The sequence below is a fragment of the Danio rerio genome, chromosome 18, assembly GCF_049306965.1.
Source record: "Danio rerio strain Tuebingen ecotype United States chromosome 18, GRCz12tu, whole genome shotgun sequence".
NCBI classification, from domain to species: domain Eukaryota; kingdom Metazoa; phylum Chordata; class Actinopteri; order Cypriniformes; family Danionidae; genus Danio; species Danio rerio.
The window spans coordinates 10,098,613-10,124,410 of NC_133193.1; the positions used below are offsets into that span (position 1 = coordinate 10,098,613).

At 38.7% G+C, this 25,798-nt stretch overlaps 1 protein-coding gene and 1 long non-coding RNA gene across 3 annotated transcripts; one reads left to right on the top strand and one right to left on the bottom strand.

Annotated features, from left to right (window-relative positions):
* Positions 1 to 645: 645 nt before the first annotated feature.
* si:dkey-95h12.1 lies at positions 646 to 17,461 on the bottom strand. 2 transcript variants are annotated; one of them, XM_001334261.7, is made up of 7 exons: positions 17,352 to 17,461; positions 13,979 to 14,071; positions 12,126 to 13,817; positions 5,349 to 5,413; positions 5,160 to 5,248; positions 2,080 to 2,248; positions 646 to 1,609 (listed from the first exon to the last, which is right to left on the bottom strand). In XM_001334261.7, exons 2-7 carry the CDS (start codon positions 14,067 to 14,069, stop codon positions 1,451 to 1,453), a joined length of 2,265 nt encoding a protein of 754 aa, XP_001334297.2. In that variant the 5' UTR covers positions 14,070 to 14,071; positions 17,352 to 17,461; the 3' UTR covers positions 646 to 1,450. The 2 variants fall into 2 exon arrangements, with proteins under 2 accessions (XP_001334297.2, XP_021323432.1); XM_021467757.3 differs by lacking the exons at positions 646 to 1,609; positions 2,080 to 2,248 and adding an exon at positions 2,411 to 4,642.
* Positions 17,462 to 18,203: 742 nt separating this feature from the next.
* LOC108179997 (uncharacterized) lies at positions 18,204 to 21,403 on the top strand. The gene is made up of 7 exons (XR_002456083.3): positions 18,204 to 18,321; positions 19,095 to 19,130; positions 19,229 to 19,366; positions 19,560 to 19,674; positions 19,767 to 19,903; positions 20,551 to 20,678; positions 20,801 to 21,403. It is a non-coding gene; the product is annotated as an uncharacterized lncRNA (long non-coding RNA).
* The last annotated feature ends 4,395 nt before the right edge of the window (positions 21,404 to 25,798 follow it).

Here is a 25,798-nt window from a genome sequence, read left to right on the forward strand (position 1 = left end):
ACAGTTGAAATTATCTGACTTAAAGTCAGAATTATTAGCCCCCCCTGATTATTTTCCCCCCAATTTCTGTTTAACGGAGAGAAGATTTTTTCAACACATTTCTAAACATGATAGTTTAATAACTCATCTCTAACAACTGATTTATTTTATCTTTGCCATGATGGCAGTAAATAATATTTTTTTAAGACACTGCTATACAGCTTACAGCTTAGGTTACCTAGGCAGGTAAGGGTAATTAGGCAAGTTATTGTATAACAGTGGTTTGATCTGTAGATTATCTAGAAAAAATATAGCTTAAAGGGGCTAATAATTGTGTCCCTAAAATGGTGTTTAAAAAATAAAACCTACTTTTATTCTAGCTAAAATAAATCAAATAAGACTTTCCCCAGAAAAAAAAAACATTATCAGACAAACTGTAAAAATGTCCTTGCTATGTTAAACATCATTTGGAGAAACAATGAATAAGTGCTATAGGCAAGTTTCAGGTCTGTAAAGTCTAAGAAGGAAAGTATTAGTAATTTTTTATTTTATTTATTTTATTTTTTTGAGTACAGTTTGTGGTATATCCAGAGGCAATTGCAGATTAGGAAGTGAAGTGGAGAAGTGAAGTGTTAAGTGTTAAATTGAAGACATTATTATTAAGTGTTAAGTGTTAAATTGAAGACATTTATTATTTATAGAAATATAGGACTACAAAACAGGACTTCTTAAAATAGCACTCATATGCATTAAGTATATATTTTAGCAAAAGAAAAAACAAGCGTATATACATTTTGGACAAAATTAAGTTTTAAATTGAAGACTTTTATTATTTATAGAAATATAGGCCTACATGCTGTAACAAAAACAGGACTTTAAAATTGTACTCATATGCATTAAGTATATATTTCAGCGAAAAAAAAAGACAAACTTGTATACGTTTGGGACAAAACGAAGTGCTAAATTTAAGACTACATGCTGTAACAAAAACAGGACTTTTATGAGTGTTGATTAAAAAAAGGAGTAATTTTGCTTGGCTACACAAGATAAGGCAACACAATGTTTTAGATAAAAAATAGAAATGTAAGCTTATTCTAGAAATGGATCAATATAATGTGAGGCTATTACCAGTGTGAAATTAAAATATGAAATTGTACTGATACTTTTTACTTAACACATGTTTGAGGTACAGTAGTCAGTATTTCAGCTTTTGTGTTCAGCACATGAAAGAAAGTCATAAATGTTTAGCACCACTTGAGGGTGAGTAAATGATGAAGAAATTTAAGCATATTTCTAAAAACCTTATTGGAAAAAAATGAATAGAAAAACTTCTTGATCAGGTGCTGCAGAAAAAAAGGACATGCACTCCACTGCTACATAGTATTTTAAAACATATTATGATTACTAAAGGAAATAACATGCTTGCATAGATGTCAAGAGATCAAACTAAAACTGCATTAGCAACATCATCTCACTGCAGTTTCCCCACATTTAAAGAGCTGAGGGTCACATCACGGTAGATGCCAATGCCTCTGATCTGGTCGAGCTCTTGGATCCGATGCTTGAAATTCATAAGGTGTGATCCGTTTACTGTCACTTGAAATTCAGTGTTGGTGCATAAGATTTTCATCTGAAATTAAAAACAGATGCTATCAATTGCATATACAAACTTAGCAAACATGGCAGATGTCAAATGCAACCCCTTTCAAAAGAGCTTTGTCTCAAAATATATTTGTTTTATTGATGCTGTTTCAGGAATTCTTTTACCTCTGTTTCCACACTGACATCCAGCTATCTGATATTGTTTCCCATAGTAATTGTGTTTGATTCACAAAAGTGTTCAAGTGTGTGAGCTTTGTATGACTACAGTTGAACCACCGAAGTTACAAGGAATGTTTTGACAATGTTTGGCTCCTTTTCTGAACTTGAGGGAGCTTTCGAATTTCATACAAAATATCTTAATTTGTGTTATAAATAGGAATGAAGATCTCAGCATTGGAATGACATACGGGTGGGTGATTAATTACAGACTTTTCACTTTTGGGTCAAAATAAAACTAGTAAAATATAAAATAAAAGAAATGTTTGGTGTCATACTCACCTCAAAAGGCATTCCTCGGAAAAAATGGAAGGAGGAAACCCCACGCTCTTCTTTGCCCCAGATGGATCCAATCAGACTGTTACACCCAATCCTTGGATTTCCATCTTCACTGAAGCTAAAGTTTACATGACATGCAATGTCTGGGCCTTTACTTAAATCAACAACAAACCTATTTAGAAGACAAAACATGTGATTAGATGCCTGAAATACACAGGGGTGATAAAGAAGAAGACTTACATAAATTATTGATGATAAAAAATCAGGCCATGTTCATTGTTTTATATATCACAATAGAATTGTCATGATACTCCAAAGACAACAGACATGGGGTAGTGCACAGCATTGTTGTTTATTGACCAATAAAGTGCAATTGAATTTAATAATGAGAAAAGGTAGGATCCGGACAGTAATACACCATGTTCGGACATCCATGGTCTTGTGAAATGATAGTTGACATTATGGGCAAAAAGATGTGTCTTTTTAATATTTCACTTGACTTAAAAAGGAAGCAAACCACTTTGCTTTTAAAGCAAAGGATTTAAACCACAATAATTTATTATTCGGGCAGTGTATTTCAAAGTATAGGACCTTCTTTTGCAGCCAATACAGCATTAATTTTGACAGCATAAAATGACAGATCCAACACAGTGGCCAGAGGTATTTTGAGCCAAACTTTCTTGCAGAATAGTGGGCTCTTGATACATCACAAGACTTGCTGTCTTGGTCACATTGAGACACACCAACAATGTGTCCTCTTTTGAACGCTGATATGTTACTTTTAATGGTCTTTGCATTGCAATATTTAGAGCAAAACAATGCTATTACTCCGCTGATTAAACCTTCACACTCTGCTCCTACTGGTGGAATTTTCAATCAATGGCTGGTCAAATTTAGCCATCAAACCTCCAACACTAAGTTGACCAGTGTTTCAGTTTCTTGTCCATCCATTGTAAATATTAAATTGTAATATGTGTCAGTCATACACCTATGATTTGATTAATAGTTTTTAAAACATTCCGGTATATGTACCCTTGTTCCCCAAAAGAGGGAATGAAGACGTTATGTCAGAATGACAGTATTGGGGTTCATTTAGAAGACCAATCACTAAAATGTATGAAAACTGCCAATGAATTGAAGTACTGTGTGCTAATGCTCAGAAGAAGACTACACTCCTTGTTGAGTGCACTCTCACCCCTGGGGACATGGCTTCCCCTGAGTTTAGAATGCAAGGGTGATTGCATCCACAATCTATTGAGCCAACCTCTGTTTGGATATGGCGCTTCTCTTTTGCCAACCACCAAAACAAATGAGGAGCTGCTTAGAAGTTCCCCTTCATGGGAACTCCAACGTGCGTCTGGCTAGATGATCAATCACTCTGAGAAGAAAGAAAAAGGGCCAATGAATGCCAAATGAGTTAGCAGAGCTCGGCTCTGCAGGTGCGAGTGTTTAGTCGTAAGTGAGATATACCAGTAGCGTCTGCGGAGCAAGCATCAGATTCTTTGCTTTAGACCTCTCACTGACTACGTTTACATGGACATCAGCAATCAAAATATTTGCCTTGATTTAATTAAGACAAGGCAATAATATGATTAGGGTGTTTACATGAATTGCTTTTTGAATGTTCCTTTCATGATCCCGTTTTACATGGTATAACACATAATTCAATGCGTCACCACGCTATCCGAATTTCCTCCGGAGTTTCATATAATTTCAGATGTTTCATCTTTAATTTGTCGACTTTAACTGCAGTTTGGCACTTTCGCTATCATTCAGGAACATTTCATGCATGCCCCCCATGAAAAACGAGATATTGGATGCAACTATGAACTGCTGGAAGAGTGTTGTTTTAATGGAAGTTCATACTGCATGCTGAATGGTAGAAAAAACCTCAGCATTTCACGATGCAGGTGTCTGTGGTCTGCACTGACTCGGTAGGTGCATAGAATAGTCAAATAGCCGTGTGTGTGTGTGTGTGTGGACTTTTTTGTAACAAATCGCGGCAAAAAGTCCTACATTATGGTAATAATTTGATTAAGGTGTATACATGTCTATACTGCACTTCAATAATGCGTCTAATATCGTCATACTCCATTTGTCTTAATTCGATTTCTCTTTAATTCGATTATGACCTTAATCGGATTAAATTAATTAAAAATTGCTTTGTCTTAATCACATTAAAATCAAATTATTGGTGTCCGTGTAAACATTCTGACTGAGAAATAAGAGCTCCTGATCTGCATCCTGATTTCTCCAAGAAACTAGTTTCCTCACCAGTGCGGGTGAAGATGTAACAGCGGTGGTCGAATTGATCGTACTCTAGCATTAGGGTGCGCCACCCCTGTTGTTCCCTGCAAGTCGGTTAGCACAATGGCAGGCCTGAGGATTACAGTGGGGGCGAATCCGTTGCCGTCATTCCTCCTCAGTGTGCTCTGTTTGAGCTTCGAGTGAGGGCGCTGGTTCATCATCTGGGATGGCTGTGCTCTCATTAGATGACACCAGGGACCAGATGTCCATCGCTGCATCGGAGGGCCGGCTAACATGCTCTGATGATGATCCGGACCCACTGCCACCATACGGGGTTGTTAGCGAGGCTCCAGATTTAAAATCGGATATGTTGTACACAATTAACACATTAATACTGATAGTCAGCAATAATGCTTTAACAAAAAACTATTAATGAAAATGAAATACCTGAAAATTATTAGAATGTATGCTTGAAATCTTACCTGTTTTACATATTCAATCTAATTTGCGAACATAAGCCTGTTTTAATAGTTTAACTGCAATCCAAATGGATAAACTTTTTTTTCGTGTGAATCAAATGTATATATTTTACATACATTCTTTCTGAGTATTAAATGATTAATTACAGATCATTGTTAATCTTGTGTAGGGAAATTATTATTCTGTACTGTGATTACTAAAATCTGAAAAATATTAAGTGGTAATACTGATTACAATCATTTTAGAGTCTTTTAATTTATCATCAACTGATTTTTGTTCTAAACAAGTTACACTAAATCACATTTTTGGTGGAATATATTTACTTTGACCCATACTGGTGTGTGCTTTTCTCTTACTGGTTTGCATCAGCATTGACTTTTCCATTGATGGTAATGATCATCATGTTATAGACTCCATTGTCTAGTAGGTATTCACATGGCACAGTCTTGCAACAGAAACAAAAATATACACAACATTTAAAACTAGGCATTCAAACTGTGTAAAATACATTTATGTTCAAATTTAAGAAGAGTAAAACATCTCACAAGCACTCTTGGTTTTTCTTCAGGAGCATCATACAGGAAAGTTTGTTGTGCAGGATCAGGACAAACTAAATAAATAGAATTAATGAAGAAATAAATTGTGCAGTTAGACTTTTTAAAATAGTCATTTGCAATAAGTATAATATAATAAGTAATAATTTGCAATAAGTATAAGTAATTGTAGATAATGAATAAATTACTGAATATAATTGGCCTAAGATTTTCAAACTATTAATTAATGATAAATTATAAAGAATTAAGAGTTAATTATTAGTCACAAATTTAATGTGAGCAATTGTCTGTTTTACTACAAAAACTACTCAACTATCAACTGCTCTCAGCTGTTCAAATTGATTTTAGCATTTTTGGAAAATTAATTTTCCCAATACTGCCTAAACCAGTTCCAGTAAAACCATGATTATGGTTACTGGTTATGATTATAATTATGATAACTTAGTAAACATTTACTATCCTTACCTGTTCCAGCAGCATTCATGCTAACTGAAATTCCTGGGACTCAAAAGGAACTAGAAACTTAATACTGTGCAATCCAGGACATTTTTAATAAGTAGTAAGCCTCCCAACTTCCGTCTCATCAGACATGGAACTATGCCATCAATCTGCTATCTGGTGTCAAACTACCTAGAGCAAAGAATTTATCTCCTGTCCATTCTGAAGAGCAAGGCTATGGAGGTGTATGTGCAGAAAGCATTACATCAAGGATTTATCACTTCATCATCTTTACTAAATGCTTTGAGCTTCTTTTTTGTGTGTAAAGAAAGACATGTTTTTTGGACCTGCATCGATTATCATCTGATGAAGTTTCAGATCGTACAGATACCCTATCTACTTCTCCTGGTCCCACCAGCTCTGGAATAACTGCGGGACATGCATCTACTTCATACTGGATATGCAGAACACGTACAATCTCATTTGTATTAAGAAAAAGGAGATCAGTGGATGCCTTCCTTAGTCCTTCCAACCACTAAGAATGCTGGGTGTTGCCAGGTGAGTGTCCATCTCATCAACAGTTTTCCAGACTTTTCTGAACGAGGTTTCCAGGAGTTCCTCCATTGCTTTTTCATATTGTACATTGATACTTATCAGAGCCATCTTATTGTATCTCCTAAAAGGCAAGCTGAAACCCTCTCCTGGACACCTGAAGCCTTTCTCCAGTTAAAAAAGAAATGTAATATGGCTCCCTTCTACAACATCTAGACCCCTAACTAATTCTGGGCAATAAATCGGTATCTGTATTTATTCACCTACACCACTGTCAATATTGCTAAAAAAAGATTTCAGTAATATTCAACAATTATCGATACTGAATTATATGAAACATTATGTTATTATTTTATGACTATTTTATCACCCGGCTCTACCCTTAACTTTCCTTTTCACACAATTAATCTATGTGATATCTTAACTACCCCCCCCCGCTCCCCCCCCCTCTCCCTGAATCTAAGAACTGTAAATACGATGCCCCCAGCTTCATAAAATGGTGTGAGAAGCTACCCCTGGAGAAGGGGATGCTGTCAGGATTCCACCATCTGATCTTCCTGAGTTCCACTATTTCTGAGTTTATCTGAGTTCCTTTTAAAATGTTCTTTTTATGTTCCTGTTTTACATGTTTCAGTACTTAAATTGATTAACGTCAATACGTCAATTAACGTCATGTTTTACAACATGATTTTTAACTCAACTGAATGGGCCAATTTGAAAGTTTGCTTTATGACACTGTTCTAGGGTGTTTTGTATGATGTTCAAAGCTCTTTCTTGGGAACGAGAGGGCATGCCTGGGAGAGCACAGGGTCGAAGTCAGTCTGTCACTGAACATATGGCATTCAGTATAGGGTGCAGGGACATCAGAGCATAAATGGTGGTGGGGCTAGGTCAGAAATTAGTGAATTGCGGCATATGTTGCTGAAGCAGCAACAGAAACTGAATCAGTTAGCCAAGAGTATGGCCTTGTTTCACAATTATCTGTGCAATTTGCAATGACATAAACCTAATGCAATCATTTGTAAAAGATATCTGAGATTGTTGTGGTTAGCGAGAGTCTGTGCACCATCCGTGCACCATTAATTTTGATCTGTGGGAACATCTTAGATCATGTCATGATTACAGTATCAAGCTGCAAATGGCCTTTCAATTCCTTATATTGGTAATTCAAAATTATGTGTAGAGCTTTGTGGGTGAGTAGTTTAAGACTGTGGTGTGCTGGTTGTCAGGGACCCTCCTGGTGGCATGTGTACTCAAGTGCCTAGAGTATTGGGTATGAACATTTGCTTCTACTGGGAGCTCTTTGGCCAGCATGGCACAGGCCTTTTTCACAGTATTTACATCAACATGAGGCTTCACCAGTTTCAGACATTGAGGTATGAGTTAAAGTATGTGGATGTTAGGCATGTCGCATCCCATTGCTACAACCTGCTCATTGCCGTATTCGGGTAGTGTGGGAATATATATATTTTCATAAACTTGTTCTAAATTAACAATAATCTATATATAATAAAAATGTTTTTATTCTTTGGTTTTTAATTAGCCCATTTCATTTAAAACTCTAGTTAGGTTGTGACATTAAACATTTTGTTTCCTGAGCACAGGCTGAGCCAAAGTGATACAGATGATATAGGCAGAGTCTTAACAACTGTGCCCTTGTGTTCGGGTGATGCTTTCAGGCCAAAGCAACCCTTTTGTTGATAAACTTGATGAGGTCAGGGCTGGGAAAATGTTGTTAACCTTGCTGACCCCAATACTTAATTTGACCAATGCTATTACTATTATGTTGATGTGATAAGGGCTGGGAAAATGCTCTCCTAAGAGAGATCTCCAAATGGGTATGAGAGGGGGGCAGGATAGAATTAATATCCACGTCTCGCACCTCCTAGATGATGAGGCAATGCTTTCCCAGTGCGCCGCCATCGCCGCGTCATCAGAGCGGGTATGATCATAATCCTGACCCTAAGTGCAGAGGGGACAGTGATCTGGCATGTTCGGGGGTTCTTCTCGGAGAGAAGTATACCACACAGCGAATTGACTCTACTTCAGGGCTGAGGCATGCCTCGTAGAGGGTGACAGCGTTAACCACCTAATCGATAGGTCACCTAAGTCCTCCGCGCTCCATCTATGGACCACACGTGAGGTTCTATAGATCTGGGCGCGGGTGCCAAATGGTGCCTGTCCCAGAGAAGAAGCTTCTTCCAGGGGATGCACCAGGGAGGGGCCATCACAAGTAGAGAGCTGAAAAACAGGTCAGATTGAGCCAGAGATACATAGACAATACATAGACCTGTTCCTCATCCTCCCTGACTTTACACAGTATTTGTGTTAGTAGGCTCACTGGAGAAATGCATATTATGCACGCTCCGGGGTCAGCTGTACAGCCAGTGCACTAGAACGCACCCATAGCAGCTGGTAAGTCTCCATTTCCCCAGGTGAACTGCCATGAGAGCGCATCGGCTGCATGGTTGAGCTCGGTGGGGAAGAATGGGATGCAGCGATTTTGCCGTATATGACTCTGGAGGAGCAGACCGCGAGCTAGTTGAGATATGCTGCGAAAGCAGATACCCCACGTGCGATTGATATATGCCATCATTGCCGTGCTGTCCGTTCTGACCAGCATGCACGAGATACACTGCCAACAGCTCCAGGCAGTTAAAATGGCAATGCAACCAGGTTCCTACCATGGACGCGTACTGGAAGCATCCGTCGAAACGACGACATGCCTGGACACTGGTTCTAGTGGCCCGCAGGCCTGTAGAAATGCAGGGTCCATCCAGTGGCTAAGGGCACGGCCACACAGCGGAGTGACAGCCGATTGTGAAGCCAATGCTGAAGCAGTCTCATATGGAGCACCCGAGTGGCTATTCACCGGCTGCAGATGCCATATGCTCCAGGAGCCTCTGAAATAATATCAATGACACCACAGTTTTCCTGTCGAACTCTTTCAGACAGGTCAGTATCAGCTCGGCGAGCTCTTGGGGGAGGCGCGTAATCATGGTGATTGAGTCCAGCTCCAACCCGAGAAAAGAGTTGCTCTGCACAGGGGCGAGCTTGCTCTCTTCTCGGTTGACCTAAAGCACCAATAGGTCAAAGTGCCGAAGCACCCTGTCTTTGTGCATAATCAACTGATATTGCGAGTCCTCTGAAATCAGCCAGTCATTGAGATAATTGATTATGCGGATGCCCGCGAGCCGAAGGGGCGCTGGGGCACCCTCCGCGAGTTTGGTGAAAACCAGTTGAGACAGAGAGACCCCAAAGTGGAGGACTTGTACTGCCAGGCTAGACCTTCCAACGCAAAACGCAGAAACTGACGATGGCGTGGAAGTATGGAGACATTAAATACAATGAAGTACAGGCTGTAAAACCCGCTCTCCATCTCGGCTGGAGTGACCGGTTTGACAGCATATTTCACCAGGAGGACAGCAATCTGTTCTCGCAAGACAGGGGTAGACACAGGGCTGACCCTGTTGAAATACACGCCCGTGAACTTGGGAGGCCGTTTTGCAAATTGAATCACACAGCCGAGCCTGATTGTGCGAATGACCTGTTGTGATGCGCTGGTCAGCGTTAACTAGGCAGGCAGCGCCCCCGCTGATGGCTTAACTTGCACGATCATTGATGCACCAGCGGTAGTGCAGCGCGTAGTGGGCCGGTTCAACCTGGTAGTGCTGGGGTCCCACGGGACAGCAGGAGATGAGAGATTCACTCTCGTCTTGCACCCAAACTCCGGAGGAGAGGCTGGGAGTGTGAGACAAAGGAGACCTTTCTCCTGCATTCCGCGAGCCACTGGCGAAGTGAACCAATCCTGTGAGCTGGAAGCCATAGCGTCCCAGATTGACAGTGTTTGGGCTGTCTCATCTCTTTCTCTAAGGATTTGATGCCGTTTTTTTTTTTTTTAACGCTGTTGATTTAAGAGCCCGGCCCTCGGGGAAAGAGCAAATTCCCTCTTTTCCAGATGGCCCGTCTCAGGGATGCTTTGTGGTCTGTCTACCGGACTTAGCGGCCCACTGGGATAGAGGTGCAGGTGGCGGAGAAGATCTCGGATCCCGCCGATAGATGACCTCACCCATCGCCTCCGACTGCTTCTTCACTGACGTGAAAAAGGCCAGCCTGGGATATGGGTGTATTGAGAAAGCAAACTTTATCAACATCACGCATATGAGCCAGGTTTAGACAGAGGTGGCATTCCTGGGCCACTAATGTGACCATTGTCCTTCCTAGGTCACATGCAGCCAACTTGGTGGTACGCAGAGCATAGTCGGTTGCGGTGCAAAGCTCATGCTCAGTCCTGGGTCAGAACCATCCTCGTGCAGCTGGGCCAGCGCGTGCGCTTGGTAGCACTGGTAGGTGACCATAGCTGATGAGGGCGAAGGTGCACGCAGTGCGTGAGCTTACTGTGCATTTCTGGGAAGAAGGGGATGGGAGGATTAGAAGGTCTTGCCTTCTTTACATCCTCCACATAACACCCCTCTAGTCGGTCCGGCCATGGGGCTGGGGGATAAACCATCTCCAGGCCCATTGCCAAAGCAGCCTGGAAAAGCACGGCCACCAAGTCTGCCTCTAGATCCGACGTCGCGCTCATCACCCCGGAGGGAGGGAGCGGGTTCGAATCCTCATTGGACATTGACAGCCCACACTCCAAGGATAGTGAGGACCAAAGCGCACGCAGATCAGGCAGAAAAAGGTGCCCTCCAAGACTGTGTGAGCTTACTATGCACTTCCGGGAAGAAGGGGATGAAAGGCTTGGAAGGTCTTGCCTTCTTTATATCCTCCACATAGCACCCATCTAGTTGGTCTGGCCGCGGGACTGGGGGATAGCCCATCCCCAGACCCATGGCCAAAGCAGCCCGGGAAACGCACGGAGTGACATCTTGAAAAAGACGTGCTGCACAACCATGTTGGTCTTTCAGAAAAACTTACCGCTCTGGAGGACGGACCCAAAGAATGTCAGGCAAGGGAGAAACCCAGGTTGACCGTCTGCCACTGCGTGTAAAAACACACTCTAGACCGAGAGAAGCCAGCTGCTTTCTCGTTCTCTCTCTGTAGACAGTCGGAGAAAACCCTCAACCACTCTCTCAGACGTTTTTTGAAAAGCTCTGGAGTAAAAAGGTTGCCTTAGCTTGGCACGTGCAACGCTTTTATGACAAGCTTGATTGTTATTGATGCCAGCTTTGCATGCTGATGCCGCCAGCTCATTGGCCCATTTTTGTTCTTCAGCTTAGGCCCGATGGGGACCTAAGAGTTTACATAACAACATTTCTAACAACACTAGGACCTAAAGAAATGTCTCAAAAGCTTACCTATAGCACGCACAAATGTGTCAGAGTTTAACAGAGCTATGAATATGTTGTGTTCTATTAGACTGGGTAAACAGAGATGTGTTATAACAACAGCCTAAAATGTATTTACAATGGTAAAGCAGCACTGCTTCTTCCACTCATGATCACATGGAGAAATTTTAGGCTGTGTCATGCTTGTCTCTCATTAGTGGTCTCAATTATTAAAAATGGCTATTTTCATCTAAATTTTCTAATTATTTCAACAGATTCACATAAAAGTTATTTTCTTTTAACAATATAATGCATTGCACATTTGCATTCATTTATTAATATTCTACTGAGTTGTTATTTCATCATTTCATTCAATGCATGATATAGCTGGGGACAATGAATTCACTAATCTATATAAAAGTAATGCATTGATTGCAATATTTATATTAATGATATTTCAACATCAATACTGTTTCTCTAAATGATCACAAAAATTGGCATTTACCTGGTGATGTTATAGATTTGACGGTCTCACTGGCTTCACTCACTCCCACTCTACTCACTATCCTGTAGCGGATCATGCACTGCTTTCCAGACTCCAGTCCAGATAGAGTAAAGTCTTCATCAGTTGTGTTTATGACAAGCCACTGTTCTTCAGCTTTAGATTCTTCTTTTACCTGCTTGTACTCCACTCTGTACTGCTCTGTTTCTCCAGTTGGGGACTTCTGCAGTTTCAGGGACATGGTTTGTTCATGGACATCCTTCACTATCAGTGGTGGAGGTTTGGACACTGGCTGGAAATCTGTGCTTTTCAGTTTCCCTTTTTCATACAGATAGATGGAGGATCCTGGGCTGAGTGTATTAGATATTGCAGAAATAATGAAGCAGATTCCATTTTCATCTTTATTTGCCACTGACAAGCCTTTGAAAAGGGACAAGTTATCTCTCATCTTTGTTTTGACATCAGGATCATTGAACCACTTTGTCTCACAGGTCACTGAAACTTTGTTTTGTTCTTCATCTAACTTATTAGACTTGTCAGATTTTAGAAGCTTCTTCAGGCTTTCAAGATATGGGTCTTCATTCAGAGATGTGAGCATCAAGCACACCACAAAGTCAACATTAGGATCAAAGAGGACAGTGTTGAGATTGTCTGAATCTTCAATCTTGATCCCCTTAATGTAAGAACTCAAGAGGTTAAATTCAGACTTTGCATCTTTCAACCACTGCCTAAACATGCCAAGAAAGTCATGGTAGATCAACATTTCTTCTATTGATGTTTCCTTTATTTCTCCTCCTCGAATAGCAGACACAATTCTGCCAACTTCTTTCAGCATCTTTGCCTTATATTTATTAAAGGTTTTCTGAAATGACTGCAGCCTCTCTTGGATGTCGCTGAAATCATTTACCAGTGTATTTTGGGACAGGTCATTACATGTCCTCTCTACTTTTTCTAGATCCTCCATCATAAATTCAATGGAGGAAAGCAGACCTGTGCTTATGTTTGCCTGTAATTGAGCTGCCTTTGAATCCAGTAAATTAAGAGGATAAAGCCACACTTTAACTGGAACTGCATTCTTTGAATTATTCAGCAAAGAGGGGAGCTTCTTGTACAAATCAAGGGCCTCGATGTAAGAAGTTGGACTTTGCTCAAGATGAAAGTCACCGTAAAATGTGCAGGAGATGTTCTCAACCATATTTGTGTCATCATCTGTCATATTTACAGCTCCACTTCCTTCAATTGACAATGTGGGTATCTTCTTCACCATTAGATTCAGTTCCCCCGCAATCTTCTGCTTGTTCTCCTCTTCTGAAAATGTCCGATCAAACACCATAATGGCCTGAGCGCCATACAGTACAGCTGTGACCACATGAGTTGCAGTTTTCTGCTCAAACACCTGAGGGTAGGTAATGTTGTCCAGATGGTTCATAGTAAGCTGTTCAAATTTGGTGGTTTCACTGTAGTACATTGTAACTCTGGACTGTCTGTTTGAAGATTTGGTGTCATGCAGAAACTTGGCAGATCCTCCCACCTCCACCAGTCCTCCCAAGAAGCTGGCCTTCAACGAAGCACTCACATCCAGGAGACTGGACTTACTAGCAAAAGAGTCAGAGCTACTGAACTTCAAATCTGTCTGGGGCTGTGGATGACTGTCCAAATTTTCAGACAGTGAATTCTTATTCCACAGAGTTACACCTGAGGAGAGATGTGGCAGATGAACAGATGTAATTAACTGTTGAAGTAAATGTCCAGCTCATGTATTTCATGACTATTAACTAAATTCCACAAGTACTGTTTGTTTATTGACAAATGGGTGAAACTGAGTAAAAATCTTTTCATAAGACTAGGCACACCACCTGGAATGAAGGAATCTTTGCGGCAATCATACAGCATTCCAGGAAACAGAGGTCTTCCAAGAGCTGCCACAACAATATAATCTGATGCCATATCTATAGTAAGTAAATATAAATAAACACATTATTTGTAATATTAAAGTAAAAAAAAAAATCCTAAAATCATTGTTACAATGCTGTTAAAGTCCAAACAGTATAAAGAAAGTTCTCACAAGCTACATACACAAAAAAACAACATATTCTATAATAATTGGATTAATGCTCTGTCAACTCGAAATCTGTCTTTAAACAAGACCATCAATATCATTAAGCTTTATCCAAATTAAGTTTACAGTCAAATTAGAAAAGGTGGTGTAGATCTGAAATTTATGATTACAATATTTATTTACCAGAAACAAAAAAAAGTAAAAACAAAACAACAAGAAAAAAACGGCTGAATAGCTGACTTTGCAGTCAAATGTGTTACAATTATTTGATTTGTGAATGGTTACATGTCCATGTACCCTAAAAGGATGAAGTTTGGGATAACAAGGACTCTCCCTAGTGCTGGCCCACTGGACAAACTAAACTGAAGATCTGGGGTCCGCTTTTCGTACCTCACTTAAATGATCTGAGATGATTTGGCAGATCCTGGATCTTGTAATCTTGATAACTGATCTTTGGTTTATTTGGTTCTTCAAACAAGTTTGCGAGTCAGATTAAAATGTCTGGATGAACTGATCTTAGATCGCTGTGTGTGTTGAGAAGGACTGATCTATCAATCCTCAAAATCATGATCAGCAATGCAGCGATTGGCTGACATCATCTGATTAATATTCAATTATCCATGTGAGCAAAATTACATAAAATTCATAGTAAACGGTTTGTTAAATATGATGGAAATAACTTTCCAACTTTGTTGTGGGCTGCTTGCTTTACATTTTCATGTGTCAAGAGTATTTAGCAATTTAGTTACTTTTACAGGATTTTCTTTATTATAGTAACCATAGTAGTATTATTGTAGCCGGTTTCTTAATTGATGTAAAGAATAACTGGATGTTCAATTTAATTTTGCATCACAAAAGCATTTTGATAATGGTAAAAGTGTCTTTAACTTTTGTGAAGCATCAAATCATGAATGCACATCAGTAACTCGCCAGTAACTTGTTATAAATGTTTGTCCCTGAAAGATAACATTGTAAATAACTGTATATCTGGTGACCACAATATTCAAATCTCTTGGAGGAACTGTAGTCAGAACTAAAGGTCACAGGACTGTGTTCACTGGAATCCTCCCAAGCGGTGGACTTCTACATTCTGATTGCTTGCCACCGAATCGCGTCATATCTCATTACCATAAAGTTGACTTGATTACAACTCTCCTCAACGCCCGCACCGGCGAAGATGCGCTGATTCTGACCACTTATTGCCGCTGGCTCCCATTGAAAACTAATAACTTTCTGCTACTTTGACAGTCTCGCGAAATTCTGTGTGAGTGTACAGTTTGAATAACAGGACTTAGAGAAAAATAGGAGACACGACTACTTTTCTTTTATCTAAAGTATTATGTATGTCTTTAAATAAATGTTTTTGAGGCAAAGACAAGATATGGGGTTACACAACAATGCACAAAAAAGATTTTAATGATTATATTTTACAGTGAAATGCAGGGTTAAAGAGTGTGTGCAAGCTGAAAATGCAACTTTTCTGTGTTTTAAGCTGTTTTTAACTAACCTTTTAACGTTATAGATTAAATTAGTAGTTTAAACAGTATAAAGGGCACTTACAGTTTTTCTCTATGGGTTTGATCATTTCTTGAAACAGAAATTACATTCTCAAAATTCTAAAATCATTTGGCAAAACAGTGTTTCAGTTTAGCACAACACTATAGCTCACTTGCAAAAGCTCATATCTTTCCCAAAAAAGTTCACTCATGCATCAACACTAAATTGCTTTCCCATATAAAAAGTCAATGCCACAAAAATGGCAAATATCCTTCTCAATTGCTTTGGCTCATTTCTTGAAACGGACCAGGCATTCTCAAAACTCTTAGTGCTTTTGCTAAAATAATGTGAATGGTTCGGCACACCACCATGGTTCACCTGCAACAGCTCATACCTTTCCCAAAACAGTTCACTCATGTGTCAAAACTAAATTTCCTTCTCATTTAAACAGTCAGTGCCCCCCAAAATGCTTCATCCCTTTATCATTGTGCAAGTCAAAACATTTAGATGTTCTGTCACTATGGCAAAGGACCACTAAAATATCCCTCATGTCCACTTTACAGTCTCAGCCCAGTCCTTCATTGACAATGGTTACTGTACTGTTTCTGTCTAGCTAACAGAATACAATTGTGTATAAAAGTGAAGAAAAAAAAAAGAAATAGGATTTTAGGGTAAGAGTAGCCTCCTAGGATTGACGTCACTCATTGCACTCATACTGCCAAGAAAATGGTAAGTCCTTTTTTTTATTATAATGATGATCAACCACACACAAAGTAACTTCCATATATCAGAGCAAACAGAAACTGTATACAGCATAATAAACTGTAATATAAACACACAAACAAAAAACTAGAGTGCTATAAATAAAGCTTGAGTTTCATAACAGTTCTTTACTGCCTGCTGCCCTCACCCTTCTGACCATCCACACGCTGCAGTCTGTGTGGCCACAGATTCTTGTCCACATCACAGCGTATATTCTCCCTTGCGATGCAACAAGGAAAGAAACGGTGTGAATGTCGCAACTATCCTCCACAATAATCAATTGTTCCAAGGATTCACCTACTGTATGGTATTCATGGTATTATGGTCTTGACTAATTTTGTCAATGGAACAAACTATTGTCTTATCAGTTTAGATCAACAAGATCTAATCACTTGGAAAATGTGCCAAATGTAGGCTATCTGTACTTAATCATTTGCAAATGATATAAATGAAATACTGAATGAGAAATTCAATTCTGTTGTGAACAATTTCAAAGTGGTTTGGAGGTTTGTCCATGTTGTTTAGAGAATGTAATTTCTGTTTCAAGACATGAGCCAAACCAATTTATACATATTAAGTCCTGTGGACAGAAATAGCACAAATATGTTTAGTCATATAAAACACATCACTGCATGCAGCCAGTGACATTTAAAAAATACAAAATGACAAATTAAGTATTGGGGCGCATTTTAAATGCTCACTTTTACTTGTATATTTCATATTCTATCTTTAAAAAATTCTGTACCGTTTACAACTTGAAAAAATTCTTACAATAAGTTTGTAGTCTACACCACATACATTACATTAATATGCCATGCAAACATCTTAACTGAATCAAAATAAGCAAACTGCTCTTTGAATTAAAATGACAACATTGTGTTATGATCTGCACAGTTAAAGTAACAGTTTACCAGTCTGTAGCAAAGGAGGCTCGGATGAACTGAATCAGAGATGACTTGGTTGAATGACTGCCTGAAGACCAGTGAAAAGGAGATGACTGTACGCAAGACTCGAAATCAATGAAAAAGCAAAAACCCGTCTCGCAGAGCCAGTGCAAGCAGGGGTTGGGGGGTTGATGGGGTGTGGCGATTGCATGTGCGAAGGAGGGGGCACTTTCTCTCTAGGAGAAAAAAATGTGTCAGTCTCCACAGCCCTACAAAGTTTAATTCCAAACCTGCTTCAACACATATACCTGCAGGTTTCAAACAGTGGTTTCCAGAGAACTTAGTTAAATTCCGAAGGGGGCGGGGTTGGTGGTTAATTTGTGTGCAAACTTGAAGAGTGGTGGAGGGAGAGTGCACTCTTAAAAAAAAGGTTCCTTGAGGTTCTATATAGAACCTTGGGTTTATACTTGGCCAGTAGAACCTTTTACCCAAAAAATGGTTCCATTTAGAACCCTTTGACTGCAAAGAACCTTTTTGAATAAAATGGTTCTATAATTTTTGAATCATAACATAATTATGTAGCAAAGATTATAAAATAATTATAAGCTACAACACAGAGAGACAAAGCTTTTTGAGTCAAAACCTAATAAAATGAATGCTGTGGTCAGAAACTTAATCAGTGTACAGTATGATGGGATTTTTTTTCATGCAGGTTTGTACAATAGCATATAACTTATAGGCCTAGTTTATATATATTCAATGTTTAACATTTTTGACAAATTATTTAGTGAAATACATAAAATGACCAATTTATTTAGACTGTGCAGTAACATGTTGTTATGGTTTAATAATTAATTTTAAACTAATAATCATAAAAAGCCCTCTGGTGACGTCAGTCATTGACAAGAACATCGTTATGGACCGGCGGTAAAGAGCCTCGAGAGTGAATGTTAATTTTTCGAAAGGAGAAGTCCTCTATTTTAGCTTCATCATTCAGGTATGTAAGTACATTTAATATATATAGTGAAATATTTTGTATTATGAAGTAATGTATCTATTTGATAGAAAATCCCTCGTGTTTTATGGGGATACAGACTGAATGGGGGTAGCGTTAATATGGATAAACACTGTGCTTGTGATGACCTTGGTCGTCACCCTTCTGTTCAGAAATCTGTTAAGTGTAATTTGTTCTGCTTTTTATTCGAAATAAGTTACAATATCGCTATACTTGTTTGCCAGTACTACTAATTAAATTACCGATAACAATATACAGCTGTGTTATTTCAAGGCGAGCTTCGAGAGAGCGTGAATGAAGCATGTGCACGTGATTTTAAAAGTAACTTGATATGAGCCGATTTCATCGTGTTTTTCGTGTTGTTTTTAGCTCCAACCTTGAACAAACGCTCACTTTTAGCTTGGTTCATGTGTGTTTTATCAGGAATTGACCTAAACTCTGCAAAGTAGTGGACATAACTGCCCGCGGTTGAGACGGTCCGTGTAGCCGTAAAACCGCAAGGTAGCAGTGCTACGCTCGTGCCCGCACGGGCAGATTCGTGCCTTGAGTCTGTGCACGCGCGGGAGGCCAGTCACGGTGGCAAGTTCTCCCTATGGCCAGTCCGCCCCTGAATATTATTGAAACCTTTAAAAAGCCAAACATATTTTAACAATCCATAGACGAAAGATCAGGTCTTAAAGCAAAGGTCTTAAGATCAGGTGCTAAATAAGTTTAAAATAAATATTTTAATGTATATTTTATTTTTCTTTAAACAGCCTGAAAACTGAACTGCATCATAAAACTTGTGCTTGGTATGTATCATTGTTTTAAAATCCAAACAAACTGTATTGTGGTCAGTAAAATGAAATGAATATTATAAAAGACTTCAAGATTGTATTTATCCTTACAGAAAAGTGTCATGGGACCCATATTAAGTACCCAACTTTGATTTGCTTGACACAAGTAGCTTTGCAGAAGAAGGATTCCAGCTTAAATAAAAACACGTGTCACATCCATAATTGTTTGACATCATCTTCAAGCACACCTGGTAAAGTATTGTATTTTATAACATGCATATTTCAGACTTGTTGGTTGTTGTGTACTGAAGTAATATATTTATCCCAAAAATATTCTATTACTTACTACTGCTGTTTTAATACAGTGAGAATATTAAGGTCGTTGCTAAATAAAAAGTCCTGCAGAGAAGAAATATGTATTGAAAGGTGTAAATTTGCCTACAGGATTCCTTGTTGCAATGTCTTCAAAACAAATGTAAAAATGAAAGCATTAAAGTGGTGAGCTCATAATGATGGGATCAAAAGGAAGTGAACTGGACTCTGAGGAACTTAACACAAGGTAAGTTCATTTCAATAGATTTTATGTCAAGATTCATTATGAGATTTAAATTCATATTTACACACTCTACAAATGCTGTCTTCCTACCTCAGATTGTGATGGACCTAGAATGCAACACCGTTTACGAATAAGTCAAGAACCAAATGAAACACTATTTTCCAGAGCGCAGATTATGGAAGGGTCTGCAAAACTAATGGAGCAGTTTCTTCTTCTTGGAGTGCCACAGCTTGTGAGTAACCAAACACTGTTATATTGTGTGCCAAATAGATATGAAAAATCTGTGTATATGACGTTTTAAAGCTCATTTGGTAAAGCAATGCATTAGCAATGCCTAATGTGTTACAGGTCTCATATATTAATAAATGTATTGATTAAACACAATCTAAGCCCCTTTGGATAAAAGTATCTGCTAAATATGATGTATGTCAGGGGTGTCAAACTCAGCTCCAAAAGGGCCGAAGCACTGCACAGTTCAGTTCCAACCCTGCTCCAACACACTTACCTGTAGGTTTCAAACAAGCCTGAAAGACTCAATTAGTTTGATCAGGTGTGTTTAATTAGGGTTGGAACTAAACTGTGCAGAGCTGCGGCCATTTTGAAACTTAGTTTGACACCTGTGATGTATGTTATTTGATATACAGTTATTTTGTTCTTATTCTAATTTTATTGCTTTGTTTAATGTACATACTGAATTGAGGTCACTCAGAAATGTCAATTTCATTAAATTCTGTAACAAATGAAATGCAGATTAAATAGAAAATATATTACAGCTGTCTACTCTGTATTTATGTATTTTTGATGACTTTAAAGTACTTGTACTGCTGAAAATGTGTCACTTCGAAACTGACACAAAGTAAACAAAATGTTTTAATTTAGGATGCTGCATATAAGGACTTAGTGAAGAACACAGAAACATCTTTAAAAGAAATGGCCCAAAAGAAGGGAAGGAAAGAAGGAAGTGCTCTATGCTAGTCTCATTGGACCAGCAGAGGAAACCACAGAAGGTAACTACACTAGACATAACCCCCCATAAAAACACACTTTAATTGTATTAATTATAACTGTATTTCTATTTGACTTATGTTCATTGGTTAAAAGTACGCAGCATTATAATATTGTTTTACAGAAATCCAAAGGTCCTAACAGCTCTCCTGATTCCGTCAAGGCTTGAAGTGTCAGCATTACGTTGGCCTACACTCCCTCACTTGCCTTCCGCTCCCTCATTTATCAGAGGCACCACAGTAGAATGAATTAGCAATTACTTTTCACTTTCCAGCCGCAACCCAGCTCTGGGAAACACCTATACACTCTCTCATACACCTGCACACATTCACTCACTGTGGCCAATTCACCAATACCATACGCATGCCTTTGGACTGTATGGACAACTGGAGCACCCAGAGGAAACCCACACAAACACTGGGAGAACTTGCAAACTTCACACAGAAACACCAACTGACCCAGTCGGGACTCGAACCAGTGACCTTCTTGCTGTGATGTGACAGTTCTAACCAGTGAGCCACTGTGCCACCCATTGACAAAACTATTTTTGTTTTAAGAGAGGCCGGCAAATATGGACATGCTACAGGTTGTGGAATGGCTGTTCTCAGTGTTTTGTCTAATCATTTTGCGATGTTTTGTATGCCATTAAGCACTTTCTTCAATAACTTTCATTGAAAATGATGTATAAACATGGATGTTGCCATGACCAATACATACATGTACCGTCAACTTGTTGAAATTGTAGTGTTATTCAATAGATGTTTGTGTATTGTTTCTATCTGCATTGTAATATATTTTTCTACATTTTACAGATGTTTGAAAGTTAAGTATTGTATTTGTTCAATCAGTAAACAAGCTTACAAATGTTTATTAAAAAGTGAGATCATTAGAATTAGATTGTTGAATGCCATTAAGCTGTTAATTATGTTTACTAATTAAATAGTAAAATGTATAATGTATAATGTTTAGAGGTAGATCTTATACAAAGTAAAATTGCAGAGGTGCAATTTTAAATATTATTTAAAAATTATTTTGTTAAATAAATTGAATAAATTTAAACAATTTGAATTTTCTGCATTGGTTTTATTTTTTATTCAATAATAAATAACATTAATTCAAAAATAAATAAAGAACCCTCAAATGGTTCTAAATATAACCATGTAACTTGAATTCAAAGAACCATTTGAGGTTCTATTTAATGAACCCTTAAAATGGATCTATTTAGAACCTTTTTGGGGTTCCATATATGAAGCGCTTGATAGAACCATTTTTGGTTCTATATAGAACCTTTTTTTTAAGAGTGAAAGAACCATTTGGGGTTCTATTTAATGAACCCTTAAAATGGTTCTATTTAGTTTAGCATCGTTTAGCATGGTTCTGCATAGTTTAGTTCCAAACCTGCTTCAACATGGGGAGGGGGGGGGGTATATTGGGGAGGGAATGCGATCTGTGCACGAAGTTGAAGAGGGTGGGTGTGTGGTCTTTGGTGTGTTGTGTTGGTAGGATCTGCGCGTAAAGTTAAAGAGCAGTGGGGTGATTGCATGGATGAAAAAGTGGGCTTTTTTATTTTGAGCTTGAAGAACTTTCTCTTCAAGAGAAAAAAATGTGTCAAACTCAGTTCCTGGGGGATTACAGCCTTGCATAGTTTAGTCCCAAATCTGCTTCAACACATGTAGCTGCAGGTTTCAAGCAGTTGTGTGCAGAGAACTTTCGAGGGGCAGGGGCTCGAAGTTGAATTCCAACAGGTGGGGTTGGTTGTTTATCTGTGTGCAAAGTTGAAGATCGGAGGAAGGGGGAGTGCGGTGGATGGGTTTGTATGCAAAGTTGAAGATCGGAGGAAGGGGGAGTGCGGTGGATGGGTTTGTATGCAAAGTTGAAGATCGGAGGAAGGGGGAGTGCGGTGGATGGGTTTGTATGCAAAGTTGAAGATCGGAGGAAGGGGGAGTGCGGTGGATGGGTTTGTATGCAAAGTTGAAGTGGTGCAAAAGAGGGGGCATTTTCATTTTAAGATGGCATATTCATTTTAAGAGATAATAAAAAAATGTGTCAAACTCATCTCCTGGAGGGCCACAGCCCTGCATAGTATAGTCCCAAACCTCCTTCTATACATTTACCTGCAGGTTTCAAGCAGTGGTGTGCAGAGACCTTTGAGGGGCAGGGGCCCGAAGTTGAAGTCCGAGTTGATGTCAACCCAATATTCATTTCCAAACAATATGCAATGTCCCACGGTGCTGGGGTGTGTTAGTCTGTTGATGTCCTGAGCCTGCTGGGAGAATTCTGAAAGTCAAATTTTTTATGAAAATGAATTACAGTTTTTCTTAGTTGTTTACACACAATTACTTGTACTACAGACAGGGGCGGACTGGCCATCTGGCACACCGGGCACTTTCCCGTTGGGCCGACGTACTTTTTGGGCCGGGCTGATCATCGTCTTATGATCTGATCGGCCCATAAAAGGCTTTGCAGCCTATCGTTTTTTTTCTGTCTTATTAATTGACGCTGCTGTGATCTGTGACTCTCTGAAAGTAAGATGCTTTTTTTTCCGGACAGACAGACCGGGCCGGCCCGTGTGACACTCTGCAGCCCATTAGCTCTTTTCGGTATTGACATTGGGCTGGCCCAATCACAAACTCCAATTTTGGACTCGGTGTGAGCGTGCGTCGTCTGTGTGTATTTGTCAAAATAGTCGAGAGTCAGAGAGAAAAAAAGCAAGGGAGGCGCAGAGAAATCGCGGGAAATACACCGGCGTTTCATTTAGCCCCAGGTGAGAGTATAGTGCATGTCAGACAGTTTATCTGCTGGATGATCTCATCTCACTATAGTTGTTAAACGTGATATTGAATTCATCTTGTTGTTTTGGCTGAGTGCAAAGATAAGGTAATATATTAATTTATGTAACCACACACACTGATTCTGCACACTGACTGATTGCTTACCTTTATCGTATAAATGTATTGTACGTTATACTGTCATAATGGCCATTATTGATTATTAAAACTGATATTCTGCAAAAGAGACGGTGTAAAGTTTGTTATTTTCAAAGAAAATGAAAGGAGGCAGTTATATTTAAGCCCTGTTTAGTTATAAATATGCAGAGTGAAGATGACGCTCATATAAATGTGTAGCTACACGCTACAGGCTGTTTGGTGTCTGTTAATCATAATATCAAAATGTAACAAATTTCCTTATATTATGTTTTCATTGTTTAGATAGTGAAACAGCAAGCCGGATGAGGTGACAGAGGTTATAAAGTACACTGTTCCCTTTGAAGATTTACCCATGCATCAGCAGGGAGTTTTTGGTATGTTTATTATTGAATATAGGCTGAGTGAATAGTGTATTGAATAAGCTAAATTGGCTGTAGTGTATGAGTGTGTGTGAATGAGTGTGTATGGGTGATTTCCAATATTGGGTTGGGGCTGGAAAGGCATCTGCTGCATAAAAGTCGCTGGAATAGTTGGAAGTTCATTCCACTGCGGCAACCCCTGATAAATAAGAGACTAATGCGAAGAAAAATAAATGAATGAATAGTGTATTTTTTAGAACTCAACAAATATCTTTATGGACAGTATACAGAAATTAAATTGAGATTAAAGTTTGTTTTTATTTATTTATTTCATATATATGGCTTTTGTGTTTTATAAATTATGAGTTGATAAAAATGTTGAACGTGCATAGATAGATAGCATTTTGATTGAATGTAGTGGGCCGCTCTGGCCCAAAATGCCAGGGCCGATTTTTTGCCCCAGTCCAGCCCTGACTACAGACACAATTTCTACAACATGTAACTGATGCACCAACCCCCTGAACCAATTCTGCTAAACTACAAGCACAATTCCTGCTTTACACTCAAATTGCAGGTTTACAACAAACTTTTCAAAACACTACACACAATTCTCTGCATTTTACACAATTTTCATGCAGAAAATCTTTTCTTTTCACAAGGAACACACTGTCATTCACAATTGTAAAGTCAGTTGCCTTACTTTGCATACTAACTCATTACATGAGTAAACACTTGTCTCACTGAATTTCAATTTAGAAATCAGAGCTCATCTGGATCATAACTGGTTTACTGCCCACCCATAATTTTTTGTGCTTTATCTCCCTCCATATTCTCCATTCCTCAAACCTATTGAGGAATTGTTTTTCTGCCTGGAGATGTAAAGTGTATGACCGAAATCCACACACACGTATACCCCTTCTCCAAGCTATAGCAGTTGATGCTTTTCATGGCTGGATTCACCATGCGAGGTGACATTCCCCCCGCTGCTTGGCCAGAACAAAACAGAAAAGAGGATGCAGTATAGCTGTTTTTTTTTTTTTTTTTTCCTGTAGCTGTGTTCTGTAAATACTTCTGTTGATGATACATGTAGACCACGTTATCTGCAACTTTGTGTTGGTTGGGACGAACACTGTGTACACAGTTTTTGTGGGGAAAATACAGTAACAAATATTTGGTATTTGTGTGTTTTGTATAAAACAATATTCTGAAATATTTTACAGTGCACTTCTGTAGGCCTATGTACTGTCTGTCTGTAGTAAGTGTAACACTGAACAAAAAAGGCTGACAGTAAGTCATTATGATGAATGGTCATTGTGTTTTACATTCAGCACATCAGTGTTCAACTGTTCTTATAATTGTCTATTGATGTGATGGCTTGTGTGTGTCATTTGAAAACAAAAGACCATTTTGAAAAGAAATCACACTGTTTTGAACGTAGAGTTTCATTTTGGAGAAGAATTGAAGAGTTTTGCCCAATGTGTGTGTGTTTTGTGATTTGTGTGTATAGTTCTGACAATATGAGATCTGCTTTCAAAAAATGTGTGTAAACAATTGGAAAAAAAACTGTAATATATTATACACCTATTTTGCATGTTTAACCATGGTGTTGTATAGAACGTGTATTACATAAAAGCTTGCAATTCTTAATGTTATGTAATGTAACTATATATGTTTTATCAAATACAAAAATATTGTCAAATATTGCCCCCTACTTGTAGCTGTACATTAATTTTTATAAGCTTATTATAATCTACTAGTTTCTTTTTATTGTGAACACAAACTATTGAATATAATTTAAAAGCAGCAAGAGAGTTTGTTCTTTGTGGTCATGGTATT